This window comes from Uloborus diversus, chromosome 1 (genome assembly GCF_026930045.1).
Source record: "Uloborus diversus isolate 005 chromosome 1, Udiv.v.3.1, whole genome shotgun sequence".
Lineage (NCBI taxonomy): Eukaryota > Metazoa > Arthropoda > Arachnida > Araneae > Uloboridae > Uloborus > Uloborus diversus.
Window position 1 is genome coordinate 72,852,823 of NC_072731.1, and position 14,290 is coordinate 72,867,112.

The 14,290-nt window shown below is 33.3% G+C and overlaps 1 protein-coding gene across 1 annotated transcript in view; it reads right to left on the minus strand.

Annotated features, from left to right (window-relative positions):
• LOC129234644 (sorting nexin-13-like) overlaps positions 1-8,222 on the minus strand; it is a 96,986-nt gene extending 88,764 nt beyond the window's left edge. Inside the window, exon 1 of the mRNA XM_054868679.1 lies at positions 7,863-8,222. Within this exon, the coding sequence (XP_054724654.1) occupies positions 7,863-7,972 (110 nt within the window). The 5' untranslated portion in view covers positions 7,973-8,222. The remainder of the gene's footprint in view (positions 1-7,862) is intronic.
• Between the last annotated feature and the right edge of the window lie 6,068 nt (positions 8,223-14,290).

Consider the following 14,290-nt stretch of genomic DNA (forward strand, 5'->3'; position numbering starts at 1 on the left):
TTATGATAAGCTAGAGTCCGCTATTAGGGCACTCGAATCTTTAGGCGTTACTTCTGAAAAATGTGCTCCTTTATTATATCCACTTTTAGAAAGTAGCTTATCAGAAGATATTTTGAGAACATATAGAAGAAATGTTGATTCCGATCCTACCCCTAGCAGCCGTTTGGAGAAATTAATGAAGTTCTTAAAAAATGAAGTTGAAGCAGAACAACGAATTTCTATGGCAATGGATGGTTTTGGGTTTGGAAAAAAGGACATGAAGAATAGAAATAACAAATATTTCAGGAATGAAGAATTTGCAACTGCGTCTGAACTACTGATACAAAACGAGAAAAAAAATGTTTGCATTTTTTGCGCTAAAAGGCATAATAGTTGTGACTGCTTTCTTGCTCAGAATATGCCATTAGATGAAAGACAAAAGATTTTGAAAACTAAACAGGCATGTTTTTCGTGTTTAAAAATTGGGCATAATTCTAAAAGATGTAAAGCAAAGCTGAAATGTATTGTTTGCAGTAAACGGCATGTTCCCTTGATGTGCAAAATGTTAACTGAAAAGAAAGTTGAGCACAGAGAAGCTGTTTGTAATGAAAGTGATAGGGACCAAAGTTCGTCTGCTACGACTAGTCTCGCCAAGCGTCCTAACATTGTACTTTTACAAACTTTAAAGATAAACGCTAAGGGTTCCTCTTCATGTATATCTCTCAGAGCACTAATCAATTCAGGGTCGGAACGTTCTTACATTCTGAAACAGACCGCTTTAAAATTAGGCTGTGTTGCTTTGGGACAAGAAATAATCGTGCATTCTTTATTTGGCGGGCACAAAACAAATGAAAGAAAACACTTACTTTATGAAGTTGAACTAGGAAATTTAAATTGAAGATATAATGGAAGTTTTGAAGTTTTAGATCAGCCAATAATATGTGATAATGTTAGTTCTGTGAAGAAAGGTTCATGGATGAAAGAGATTAGAAATCTAAACATTGAGATTACTGATACTGATGATACAGCAGGTCCGATTGAGATACTGTTAGGAGCTGATATCGCTGCAAGTATTTTTACTGGCGAACAAGTAACTTTCTAACGGTCTTCTCGCAACTGAAACTTATTTAGGCTGGACATTGATGGGAAAATTACCCATTTTTAGCAGTAATGAAAATTTCACCATGACTGTAACATTAGTATTTACTGAAGAAGCTTCCATTGAAGATTTATGGAATTTAGATGTAATTGGAATAACAGATTCAACTCAACGGAAGACAAAAGAAGAAGATTTTATGACGAAGATGATTTTTTTGAATTCTGTGACAGTCAATGCAGATGGGCATTATAAAGTTGCTTTGCCCTGGAAGGAAGAACATGTTCCGTGGCCTTCGAATGAAGACTTAGCAAAAAGAAGATTAGAAAAAATGACCAATGGATTGAATTCAAAGAAATTGTACATAAAATATGATGGAACATCAGAAGAGTGGTATAAACTGGGTATAATTGAAGAAGTGTCTCTAGAAGAAACCGTAGTTCAAAGTCATTACTTGCCACACAAACCGGTGGGGAATCAGTATGGAACAACGAAAATTCGTCCTGTCTTCGATGCATCCGCAAGAGAAAAATCAATGCCCTCTTTTAATCAATGTTTGAATTCTGGTCCGAATCTCTTAGAACTTATTCCTAATCTTCTGTTGAAATTCCGAGAAAGAAAATATGGGGTCACTTCCGACATTGAGAAAACTTTTCTGCAAATAAGTGTTCGTGAAGAAGACAGAAATTTTTTACGTTTTCTATGGTGGACAAAAGACGGTAAATTAAAAATATTTCGTCACACCAAAGTTGTTTTTGGTTTGATCAGCAGCCTTTACCTCTTATCAGCTGTTCTAGATTTTCACTTGAGAAAAAATGCTGAAAATTCGACCTGGGATGAAGAAGTAATTCATGAACTGAGAAATAGCTTTTTTGTTGATAACATGGTATCAAGTGTTGATCATAAAGATGAACTGGTTAAATTCATAGAGGATGGGAAAACTATAATGGCGAAAGGAAAATTCAATTTAAGAGATTGGCATTATAGTGGAGAAAAGGATATACTACCATGTACAGTGTTAGGAATATCTTGGAATCGAAAAAATGATACATTGTTCCTGGAATTAGGTTGGCTGAAAGAGTTTCAACTAAGTGATGTTACTGAAAAAACAATTTTGTCAATACGCATAAAGTATTTGATACTATAGGATATGCCTGTATAGTTATGTTATTCCCGAAGTTACTTCTCCCTAGATTATGCAAACTGAAAACATCTTGGGACTCAAAGGTTGATCCTGAATCTGGAAGGGAGTTTCTAAGTTGGTTTAATAAACTGCATGCATTAGAGAAAATCACTATACCACATTGGATCGACATTTCTGATGAAAATCAAGTCATTAGTATTCACACCTTCTCTGATGCTCGTCAACATGCTTATGCTGCTGTTGTTTTCATAAGAGTTGAAAGGGGTCACACAGTAACAGTTCATCTCTTGGCTGCAAAATCTCGAGTTGCCCCAGCAAAGACTATCACCATACCTCGCTTGGAGTTGATTGCAACTCTTATTGGAGCAAGATTGTGTACTTCTGTATTGGAAGGACTAAACTATGTTGATCGAAAGGACATAAAACTTAATTTCTGGACAGATTCAACAACAGGTTTGGCGTGGATAAAAAATGAAGAAATATGGTCAGTGTTCGTAAGTAATCGTGTCAAGGAATTCAAAAGCTGACGGCACCTGAATATTGGAAATGGGTCCCTGGGGAATTAAATCCAGCTGATCTTCCCTCCAGAGGTTGTACTTCTCAAGATTTGATAGTATCTAAATAGTGGGAGGGGCCTTCATGGATAAAAGAAGATCCAACGAAAAGGCCTTCTTCTGAGCAAGATTACGACTTGGAGGCTATATTATAAGAAAGAAGTAAGTTGAATGTTACTTCTGTTTGTTTCCAATGAAAATATTGAAGATAAAAAAGGTAGGCATAATTCTAAATAATGGTACGATCATTATTTTTCAAGCTTTGACAAAATACTACGCATGGTAGCTTGGGTAAGACGCTTCATTTTTAACTGCCAAAATCCAGCAACAAGAATGAATGGTGAGTTATCATATCAAGAAGTCGCTGAAGCTGCAAAGATGATTTTGAAGACTATCCAGATGGACTATTTTAATGATGAGAATATAAGGCATCTGAAATCGTTAGCGACTTATAAAGAAACTGACGGTCTTCTTCGTCTGAAAACCAAGCTAACTTACAGATCTGATTCTGCCGATTTCAAAAACTCAGTTATTTTGCCACCTAATCATGAAGTAGTAATAAGACTCATAATGACGGAACATGTGAAGAACTGTCATGCAGGCTCTCAAATGCTATTAAATATCTTAAGGGAGCACTACTGGATCTTAAACGGCAGGAAAGCTATTAGAAGTGTCATATCAAAATGTGTTACATGTTTAAGGCATGCGAAGCGTAATTTGAGTGCACCTGCATGCGCCTTACCGGGAAAATAGAGTGAAAGAAGCTGCTATATTTGAAATAATTGGTTTCGATTTGGCGGGGTCTTTGTATTTAAAAGATGGGTCTAAGGCCTGGATTTGTATATATACTTGTGATGTCTATCATGCAGTACATTTAGAACTTCTGTCGTCAATGTCCACCGAAGCATTTCTTCAAAGTTTTCGAAGATTTATATCACGAAGAGGAAGATTTTCGACAGTATACTGTGATAACGGAAGCAACTTTGTTGGAGGTGCAAATCACTTAAAACTGGTAGACTGGAGCAAACTTGCAGAATATAGTACAACAAAGAAAATTAAATGGCTGTTTAGCCCTCCAACGGCTGGCTGGTGGGGTGGTTTTTGGGAAAGGTTGATCGGTGTCATGAAACAAATTTTAAAAAAGATTTTAGGAAAGGCTTTTCTTTCTTATGAAGAAATGACAACTATTTTATGTGACGTAGAATGGAGAATCAACTCTCGGCCACTTACACACGTATCAGGCAACAATAGTAAAATAATCCCATTGTCACCCAATTCATTTTTACAGGATTTTCGATAACTGGGTGTTCCTGATTTCGATCACGCTGACACGACTACTCTGAACAGAAGACTAAAGTATCGTCAAAATTTAATAATGGATTTGAGAAAAACATTTCGTTCAGAGTATTTAGGGTTTCTAGTTCAAAAACGTGATAATAGTAAGCACAATATGAAAATTAAAGTTGGAGACATTGTTTTAATTGGGAGTGACTGTACAAAATGTATTGATTGGCCTTTAGGTCATGTACAAGAGCTAATACCGAGAAAGCATGGCATATCAAGAGTAGTGTGTCTACAAACAAGCAAAGGACAGTTGCTTAGACCGATTCAGAGGATTTTTTCGTTGGAAATTTCGCCAAATTGTGATGAGTTTAGAAAGGGCAACTGTTTGATAAAGGATGATGCCAAATTTTCAAGTTTTGGAAGACTGATAAAACCTCCTGACCGACTTAATTTGTAATAACTTAATTATTTCTGAACTTTTGGACTTCTTCTTAAAATTTGAACTTTATAACTTTTGACAGTTGTCTCTCGCCAACTTAAGGTGGGAGGATGTTAAGCCTTGCAAATAGTTTATATAAAGTTATGTTTTGAGCCGCGTGTGTCGGCATCCCTGTTGTCAAGGCAACAATAGCTTTGGTTTAAAATTGCTTGTTCGGAAGATTGGGAGAGCAGAGTTTGAAATGTTGAAAGAGCAAATAAAATTATTATCCTGTTAACCTTTAATCTATGGAGTCTGGTCTTTTGCTAGTATCTTAAGTATAGCTACAGGTTTTTAGTATAATTTCATTGAGGCATGAGAATGCAACAGTCCTGCATTCCAAGCAAAAATTTAATCCATTTACATCTTTCATTTTGATAAATTTAAGTAACTGAAGCATGTCCCCTTTTACTCTCCTTTGCTCCAGGCTATACATGTTAAGCCTATTAAGTCTGGTATCATAATCTAAATCTGTGAGTCCCCTTACTAATTTAGTTACCCTTCTTTGAACCCTTTCCAATACAAAAATATCTTTCTTCAGATAAGGTGACCAAAACTGAACAGCATACTCCAAATGAGGTATGCACTCAGAGCCTGATTACTGCAGGGGCATGCAAGGCACAGGCCCCTCCTCTTAGATTTCAGCCCCCCTCCCAAAATCTCCTTAATTTATCATGCTAATTAAAATAAATAATGATTTCACTCAGAATCTAGAGTATAATGCTATCATTGATATTTTTGTAAATGCCAAGACAAGGAAAAAATCTCTTATTGACAAAAATTTGATCTCTTTGCAAATCTCAAAACCAGCCAAGTTAGTCTGTATTTACTATTAAAAGTCATATTACAGATAACTTTGATATTTATTGTAAACTGCAACAAGCCAAGTTTAACCACATCTTATATAATTATCATATGATAGCTCTTCTCTTTTTTAAATGTTGTGATATGAGGTACCACTAAATTTAGCATGGGTGTGCTAATATGCAAGTATCAAAATATTTTATACCCCAGTGTCTTCAAAAATCTTAGTTGGACCCTAGAGGGGCCCTGAAATAGAAACATGCCCCATGTCCAATATCAGAATGATCGGGCTCTGTATGTACTGTGTGTATAATCTTTATATTCTATAAATCACCATTGAAGAGAAAAAAAACAAAGCATAAGGGGAGGTGGGGCATGTTGGTCTGCTGTTTTACTTATCAATTTTTATCTCATCAAAAAATTTCATGAGCAGTTTGATTTTTTACAATAAGTTTCACTAAACACTTCTCAACACCATAGACTTTTTTGGAAGTGTTGAATTAATGAACTGTTTTTATATTAAATTTTTAACCGAACCCCATAAAGTGGACCAACATAGGGACATGGGTGGGGTACATTGGTTTGCCTGTTGGGGCACGTTGGACACCATAACTTAAAACAACATTTGTTATAATTTTAGTGATAAATGCTACCAAACTTTGTAACTCCCTTATTCTCTTTTGTGTGTAGGGTGAAAAATATGAAGTTTAAAGATCAATATTACGTATTAAATTGATTTTAATTGATAAATCATCTTTATTTAAAAACAGCAATAAGCATTCACCATTAGTACACAATCATTTTTTTTTTAATCAAAAGAAAAATCAATTTTTGAATATTCATGAGACAATTAATGCAAATTAAAGTTAACTAATGATACGTTAAATGATATGGGGGAACATAAAATGCTACTTCTTGAGCTTTGGAAGTAGCACTTTTATTGGACTGGGTTTCGGAAGGATAAGTCATGTGTTTTTTTATGCAAAGAGGGAAAAAACACTTTTTTTCTTCATTACATTGAATGAAACAAATCCAAAGAGAAAAGAATCCTGCTATACTAATATCATATATTTTCCAAGAAAAAGTAGAATAAAATATACAGCTTTAAGTTAGCATATCTTTGTGTTCTAAACTCAAATATAAAAAAACAAATTAGATAGCTAATCATAAATAAAAGTAACTTTTTTATTCCTTTAATGAATTATTTGTTTTATTTTGTTTGTATGTAGAATGCTCTAGCAAAAAAATGTGCTTAATACAGGAACTTTATTACAGCATGTATTGCACATTTTACTCTTGTCCGAAAAAATTTAAAAGTATATTTAAAAATATAAATAGGAAAAATGTGCAGATATGAAAGAAATATTTTGGTAAAATTAATTTAGTATAATTTTTGTTAAAAAATTATAAAATATATCTTTGCTTTTTTGTCCTAGGTTTCTATTATTATTATTTCGAAATATGCGTAACATGAAATGAAATAAATATACACACTTAGAACATTCAAAATACACCACCAGCTCAGTTATTCCGTCCGAGGACTGCAGTTTTGTGCTTTTAAGCACTCATCAGCCTGGAATAGGAATCACATGAGTTGGAGGCAAAAAATCTCTTAAGGAAGCCAAGAGAGCCACACAAACTGGTAGCTAATGTAGAATTAGCACATCAGATCAGTGACCGCAGCAATGGTGCGGTTCAACTACAAGATTGATGGCAAAGCATGGTATTTCGTAGTAAGTTACCGCCCTTAGCCAGGTCTAAGGCAGAAAAGGCAGGCTTGTTTGGACAAAAACGTTTGGACTGTCTTTGGTAATGTAAGGATAAGGAAGGCTCTTCCCGGAAAAAAATCTTAAACTTATGTCTTAAAGACGCAAATTAAAGCCATCTTAAGTAAACTTCAACCAAAGGGTTTGGGGTTCTCTCCCATATTTTTTTCAAAGTTTAAAACATTTTTTGAACATTTATCCTTTAAAACGTTATTTCAGAAGGAGGAACGATAGGGTTCGGAAGTTCTCTCTGTTTTTTTTTTTTTCTTTTTTTGAACTGATGAAATACTTTTCTCCCTCCCCTCTTTTTTATTAATTTTTTTGGGAAGCAGAAAGGATTTGATGACGTAACTGACAAAGGGCCTGCCTTGGCTTTCTGTGGCCTGAATACAACTATAAAAAGCTGAGCTATATCTCATTGTCATAAAAAAAACCACATTGAAGAATATCAAGACACGTTAGTTAGTTATTTATTTTTATTGATTTTATATTTCATCTTTTTACATATATATAGAACTCATAATTATTTTTGAAATTGTTGAATGAAATTTTTCCAGTCAATTCTTTTAGTAGCTAATTTAAAAAAAAAATTACAAAAATTTGATCTTGTACATGAAAATGTTTTTTTTCTTTTTCAATTATTAGTATTATATCGGTTTTGAACTAAGCAATCTGGAAAGACACACCCAGATGACTTTAACTGCCTAGAAAATTAAAAGAATATTTTTCTTAAAAAGTAGAATTGAAAAAAACTTACCTTACTATAAGAACTAAAAAGCTTATTAGGATAGCAATACATTTCATGGAACCAAATGTAGCAAGACAAAGTGCTACAATCAGCCAAAGCCAAAAATTTAGGATAAACATCTAAAAAATAATTGTATAATTTCTTTAAACAAATTCACTTGATAAAAACAACAAGCAAATGTGTAAGAGAAAAGAATTACATCATTAAAAGATGATTTTATAATTTTCAGCATGCAAAATATCATGAGTAATTGTACTACTTGGCCCAAAAGTAATTTTTTTTTCTTTTTTTTTTCAGTTACTAAGTAGTATAATTTATCACCAGTACTGTAAAGGGGAACAAATTTCTGCGAAATATTTGATTTGTTTTCATAAAAAAATGAAGATTTACTTAAAATTTGTTTTCAACCACACGTTTTAAAACATAAATGTCTGCTTTTAAAACTAAGTTGACTGACCTTTTTTGACCTAACAACAATCAGTCTACCCTGTAAGTCCCTCCCCCCCCACCAGAAAAAAGTTCTACCTACAGCACTATTTATCACAACATTGTGTTTCATTCATCACAACTTGGGATGATACAACAAGAACGTGGTAATAAAACGTGAACTTGCCATAATGATATTCTACTAACTTATGGTACTTAAAATGAAAGATATTAAAGACAGAAATTTAAATTTTTATGCGGAGGGGAAATGGTTTTTCAAGTATGTGCAGAGGCGTGCACAGAAATTTCGGGGCTTGCTACAAATGACTTTTACAGGTCCCCTTCCGTACTGTTTAATCCTATATCCCCCCTACACATATTTCAGGCCTCATTTTGTTGATCTCGGGCCCCTTTCAGATTCAAGCCCGAGCCAACAGGTGTCCGTTCTCCCCCCTCCCCCTTCACACATTTTCTCACTTTTCACAACAATGGCAATTACTCCAAAATTGCATATAAACATTAAAAATTCAAGTAAAATATTAAATACATCACCAGAGTGGGTTTTGAGAAAAAAGTTGAAGTAGCACTTTTGACAAATTGTCATGGCAGGCGCAGGCATATTCAAAAAATTAGGCGACTGGAAAAAAAATCAGAAAAATATTCAATGGTATTTTTGAGATTTTAGTGTTAAATGGGCTTCTATGAGCATTGAAAGCACACTTGCTTTTTAAGCCAAAGCTTGTGAGTTCAATTCCCACTGGCACCCGGGGTACTTTTTCCTCTTTCTTGTTCTGTCCTGTGTGTAAATTAAAATTGTACTGTGAGGTGTGGAATTAAAAGTCTACCCTCCTTGTGACGCAATGGCAACCTTCTTCTGCCCAGTTGTGGGACACAACAAGCAATAAAAGTTTAAAACTGAGAGAAAAAATTTAAATTATTGCTAAGAATGCTGGAAGGTAGTGCAAATCTTCACCAGTGAAGTTTAATGAAGGAAAAATCTAGGTCAGAAGCAAAAAATTATCCGACATCATTTGTACTTTTCAAAACTTCAACATGATTCATTATTTTGATACATTTTATTCTAAATGCCATCAAGAAAATTCAAAATGATTTTTTAGAAGTAGCAAGTACAAGCAACAAGTAATTAAAAGTATTTGGCAATTGTTAGAAAATTACTATAAAATAACTGTTACTGTAGGAGTCAATGTAGCTAGTAAACAACGGAAATAATCCATTAAAAATTAATATAATAAGTCCAAGGTATTTGAAATGTTCATTTCACCTTTATGGCACGATGCAATTTAACACGAATAAAAAAGTTGCTGATTATAAATAGAAAATGTATTTATCGAAGGGAATTACATCAAAATTAGATTTCGACCTGGGCTCATCCATTGATTCTTTTCAAGAGTTTTTGGTTTTACTTGTACCAACTTAATACCAACTTTATTACAAAGATGTATTCTTTTACATCAAATATATGTAAGTTTTAGGGAGAAGCCCACAAATACTCAATAACATGGAAAATCGCTCAGAATTGCATTTTTGGAGCTCTAATTTTGAAAAATCACTGGCCCTAGCTAATATTACAAAATATGGCCTTACAAATTATGTTTTAAGACTTGACTTTAAGAAAATATTCCTGCAAGGGTCTCCATGCTGCCTTTAATATCTTTTAATGTCTTATGCTTTTAATATCACAAAAAATGGGTTTTTAAACAACACTTTTACACAACAAAAATTTTAAGTAGAATAGCCCCTGAATGTAAAACATTGCTTAAAAATTTTTAACCATAATTTTAAACCAGGGGTCTGGCCAGAGGATATTTGGGTCCGTTAACGGACCCTTCACAAAAATCTGATCAACCAAAACGGACCTTTCACAAAATCAAGATCAAACAAAACGGACCTTTCACAAAATTCTGATAAACAAGATCGGATGTCAAATTGTTTATTGAAAGAGCAAATCTGAAAGCAAAATAACGCATAATTCTGTGTATAAACCGATAGTTTTTGGAACCTTTTTTTAAGTCAAATTAGAGGGATCAGCTTATACAAAATCGGCTAATTTTGAAAAAAAAAATCGGCACTCTTGGGATGCTCCTGCAAGCGATAAATAATTGCTACTGCCAAATAAATATAATGGTTGTTTGTTTTATTACAGCTAATTAGCAGCGGTGTTTTTGTTAACTTTTCTGAAAAGGCATTGATAAGCACTTTTCTCAGCTCATGATTTAATAAACAATAATAATATATATCTGCGAAATGAACTTAGAACTGCAAAGGGATAGTAAAGGTGAGGAAAAAATATGATCGCTTCAGCTAGTGTTACCAACTTCAAAATTATCACCACTTAGTGTCTGGCGTTGAACCTTTATAATGACTTGATTAGAAAATATTCTCATCATTTTGCCAGCTTGTCAATATTTGCGTTTTTACGGTGCGGTGCGATGTTTAATTGTTATTTTGGGAGAAAATTATATGGGTTTTGATTTTTCGATGCTAACACAAGGATGATTAACTTTAAGGAAACTCTTTTAATTACCTTTTTTTTTTCTTTAGATGTCTACATTTTGAAAAATGCAATCTTTTAACATCCGATATGAGAATCATATTTTGTTCTTTTTTCAAGCTAACTTAGCTTTATTAGGATTCAAATAAATGAAAAGTCTCTTTATTTCTGTTAGAACTCTCATTTCAAGTTTTTAAAGCAAAATTCCATTTTCTGTTATGAGTCAAAAATTAAAATGCTAAGTAGATGGTTTATTTAATTTTATTTTTTGGGTCAACTGTGTCCACAGATATTAATGATATGTTTATCATAGGACTCTAAAATGCAATTTTAAAATAATTTTATCAAAAATATTTCTTTTACAAGCCGTTTTTATACTTTTGATGCCTTCACTTTGAGAATTGCGATCTCTTTGCATCCGCTATGGGAATCCGATTTTTCGAATTTTTAATGATTATTACGCTTTGTTAAGAGGTAAACAGTTGAAATATCTTTTTATTTTCACGGAATTTTATAATCACGGAATTTATAAGTTTTAAACGAAATTCTGTGCTTTTTAAGAGTGTCTTGGGTCAAAAAGTTGAATGCTGAACCCTATTCTGAATTTTATTTTATTTATTTAAATTTTTGTTACAATTATTTTAAGTACTGTACAGAAATATATCTAGTATAATTTAACATAATGTAGAATGGTAGATAAATATTGATACTTGAAAGAGCGATGCCCCCCCCCCCCCGCCAAATATTAGTAAAAAGAATCCAGAATGATTTTCTCGACGTAGAAGAGGAAAACACTCAACTTTAAGTTTAATTGATGCAGTTTGTGCCATCTCTAAATTCAAAAATTTCGTTTTAACAAAAAGAAAAAAAAAAAAATTTTCTTCGAAATTTTTTGATTTTTCACAAAATTAATTCACTTTTCACACAATTACTTGATTTTTCACAAAAAACGGATCCTGTGAAAAATCCTGGACAGACCCCTGTAAACAATATTCCTGGGAAATGCTCCAAATTCTCCTGTCTATGAAATCTTCAAAGTTTGTCAAAAGTTGTGTTTTGGAAATTTCAATTTCGAAAACTTGCAGGGAGAGAAGGAATTGATACCAATCTATTTTTAAAAAATCGATCGGAAACAGTCTTTGAGCTCCCTCCCTTACCCTAACGTCAATACACATAGCCTATAATCGCGTTTTCAAGGCTAAATTTGCATTTTCAAAATTAGAAGTTTCAAACTTTTGACCGTACATCTTTTGACCTATCATATCAAAAAAAAAATCTGTTTTTTGTTTTTTCAATGTGCCCCCTTAAAACTTTTTTCTGATTACGTCACTGCATGCAAGGGTAGAATTCAAGCAATTTGGTGAGAACTAGACAAAGGAAAAGGGCCTTTTGTTTGATTCTAAACAGTTATATTCTCAGAAATTGTATTTACTTCAATGATACAAAGGAAACTAATGTTTTGGAGACTTAAAGAGAGGAATATTTTCGTGCCTTAGAAATAAATAGAGGATCGTTGCAATGATTCTCTATTTTGTGTGCCTATGACTGTGTATCTATGATACGAAAAATGAGGACGCGCCGCAAGGCGCCTCTAATTTTGTAAAATCGGGACATTTTATACGAATGTGATCGTGTTCCGTCTAAACAAGGAGCGCCTTGCGGTACCCCCTCATTTCGTGGCGATTGTTTCGCTCACCCCCTCTTGGGATGGCCCTGACCCAGGCTTATCATTTTGATGCCTGGACAAGAATATTCAAGTATCATCATGACGAATAAATTTAAAGGCACTTTTCTGTTAGGTATGATTTTGCATTTCAATTGTGGTTGAGGTTGGCTAGTTACATTTTAATGCAACATATTTTTAATGACTAAATTTAATTATTTAACAAATCATGTGAAAGTGTTGACCTTGTTTGAAAATTTATCCATTGAAAAAACAAACTACCACTAAACAAGTAAAGTTTCATATATAAAACTTTCGACTAAACATGGCGACACTTAAAAAATGAAAAATAGTCGCCAAAATTAAAAATACATCAAAAGGTCCATTCCTGTACAGCACCTACAATGGGAACTAATTTAAATCCTTATTTCCAACAATGACAATAATTCAATAAGAAGAAAAAATATTATATTCCCAACAAAAATTCAAACGGATGATAAAATCATGTGTGCAGCATGAGAAAACGCACTCTATGAGAAACATGAGTAGATTAATGGGTGGGACAGTGCCATCCAGTACTTTTGGGAAAACTAATTAATAATAATTATGCATAATGCCCTAAACAAAAGTAAAATCCAACCCCTTAGTTTTCAATTCTAAATCTCTATTTACTTATTTATTTTTTGCGCGAACGAAAATTCAAGTTTGAAATGAAAAGTATAAGGATCTAAAATTCATAATTCGAACGAATAAATTTTAATTTCAATAAATTTTCCACATCAAGCACGGAACATCAGTCGACACCAAAAGGAAACAAACAGCACTGTAGAATGCTTTTTAAAAGCAGCAACACACGCAAATGTGACGTTATAGTTCTTCAATATAGATTTTAAATCATTTCGAAATAAGTACGAAAGCAACAGATGGAGAAACTTTCATCTAAATAGAAAAAATATTTTACACAATAACTGTGCCCATTAGGCTTAATTTAGTGAAAATAATTCAAGCGGAGCGACTGAAACTGTAAAACTCGGGTAAGATGATAATCATAAAACGCCTTCTTTACCGTATATACACATGATGCAAAACAATCACGAGATATGTTCAACGACGTAGTTTATGCTCCTCATTGTTCACGCACATCAGAAAAGTTGCCTTATTAAAATTAGAAGCATATTGAAGTGCTTATGAGATTCGTCTGACTACAACTATTTAAAAACTAATAAAAACGATAATGAAACATTGTAAACACGCAGAAATGTAAACAAACTAGCAGAGTGAAAAAAGGGAGAGAGAGAGCTGTTGCCAGAAACTAAGAAAAAGTGTCTCGAAACCAATCACTTCATAGAGACGATTCTAGAAGAAGGGAGAGACACGAAGTAACCCAGAGCGGGAATGGAGTCGTAGATCCTAGAGTCTCAATAGGGACTCTAGTAGTAGTTACTATCGTCCTGTTTACAACATACGTATTTTTACGGCCGAAGTATTTCAAATTGTTTTATCTGATAAATGTGCTAACTAAATACATTACTGCCGTGTGCAGGTAAACGGCAGTATCTACAAAAATGAGTTTTTGAGACATTTAAAGAAACGCGTTTTTGATTTCCCACAAACATCAATAAAATATTGAAATTTGATTTTAGGCTATTCTATATGTTTATATCGAAGTATTTTTTGGGCAGTTTGTTTCATTTTGATTTTGCAATCAAAATTTTAATTAAAGCAGATACTGCCGTTTACCTGCTCTTTGCAGTAGTAATTTTCATGCACTTTCACTGGTAATCAGCAGTATGTCATTACGAAGTATATTTATTGCAATTTGAATAATAAATTTTA